The sequence below is a fragment of the Hippopotamus amphibius genome, chromosome 6, assembly GCF_030028045.1.
Source record: "Hippopotamus amphibius kiboko isolate mHipAmp2 chromosome 6, mHipAmp2.hap2, whole genome shotgun sequence".
Taxonomy (NCBI): Eukaryota; Metazoa; Chordata; class Mammalia; order Artiodactyla; family Hippopotamidae; genus Hippopotamus; species Hippopotamus amphibius.
In genome coordinates, this window is record NC_080191.1 from 169,213,479 (window position 1) to 169,214,538 (window position 1,060).

At 46.5% G+C, this 1,060-nt stretch overlaps 1 protein-coding gene across 1 annotated transcript; it reads left to right on the plus strand.

Annotated features, from left to right (window-relative positions):
• Positions 1–210: 210 nt before the first annotated feature.
• Positions 211–666, plus strand: LOC130854819 (high mobility group nucleosome-binding domain-containing protein 4-like). Its single transcript, XM_057737675.1, has one exon. It carries the CDS (start codon positions 228–230, stop codon positions 498–500), a length of 273 nt encoding a protein of 90 aa, XP_057593658.1. The 5' UTR covers positions 211–227; the 3' UTR covers positions 501–666.
• Positions 667–1,060: the final 394 nt, after the last annotated feature.

The window sequence follows — 1,060 nt, forward strand, 5'->3', positions numbered from 1 at the left end:
CATCCCTTCCCCAGCCCTATTACGCCTCCATTTTCATACCTTCTCTGAAAGACCCATGCTTTTATGATCTTATAGTTTCCCTTGTTAGCAAGACAGCAAGTTTGGCAGGTGCTCAATGCAAATCCTCTCTATACCACTCAGAAATACAGAAGTCTTTCTAGGAGCAGTGAGGAAGACAGAAGAACCCTTGGGGCTGGAAGAGCCATCTGCCAGGCGCTGCTGCCACCATGCCCAAGAGAAAGGCAAAAGCAGATGCTAAAGGTGACAAAGCAAAGGTGAAGGATGAGCCACAGAGGAGATCGGCACGGTTGTCTGCTAAACCTGCCCCTCCGAAACCAGAGCCCAGGCCCAAAAAGGCCCCTGCAAAGAAGGGAGAGAAGCCGGCCAAAGGCAGAAAGGGAAAAGCAGAAGGCAGCAAGGATGGGAACAACCCTGCAAAAAATCGAGATGCCTCCACAGTCCAGTCACAGAAAGCAGAAGGCACCGGGGATGCCAAGTGAAGTGTACTTTTTGGATAGCTCTGTACTTCTAGTGACTCTGCTGTTTGAAATACTATTTTTTTTAAATCAAATTTTGTAAAAATGTAGATTTCTTTTTAAGTTATGTTGTCAGCACACAAGACACTTTGTTGTTGTCTTTTGTGGAAAGGGCAAGTAACCACTGGTAGAATGTTTCAGAAGCTGGACTGAAGTGGAGGGAATAGAATTTTCTGTCCTTGTATTTGAAGATTATTCTTGGTTCTTGAGAGAGATTCTCTGACATTCATACATGACAGCCACTATGGCTCAGAAGCCTTACCGTGTGGGGAAGCACAATTTCATGTCTTCTCCTTTCCTGACGCCATCAGCACATCCGTGACTTCCAGAAACCGAGTCATGATGCGGCCTTGGCACCCCTAGAGTCAGCTGCGTCAGGTAACAATCCTCAGGCTTTCTGGTGATGACATCAAGATGGTGCTGCTCAAGAGAGCCAGGACTCCTGTTTGTAGTTTGTGGATCATCTCACTAACGTCCTGGAGTTTTTAGTTCCTTTCCTCCATGTCAGAGTTGACCTGTGAAAA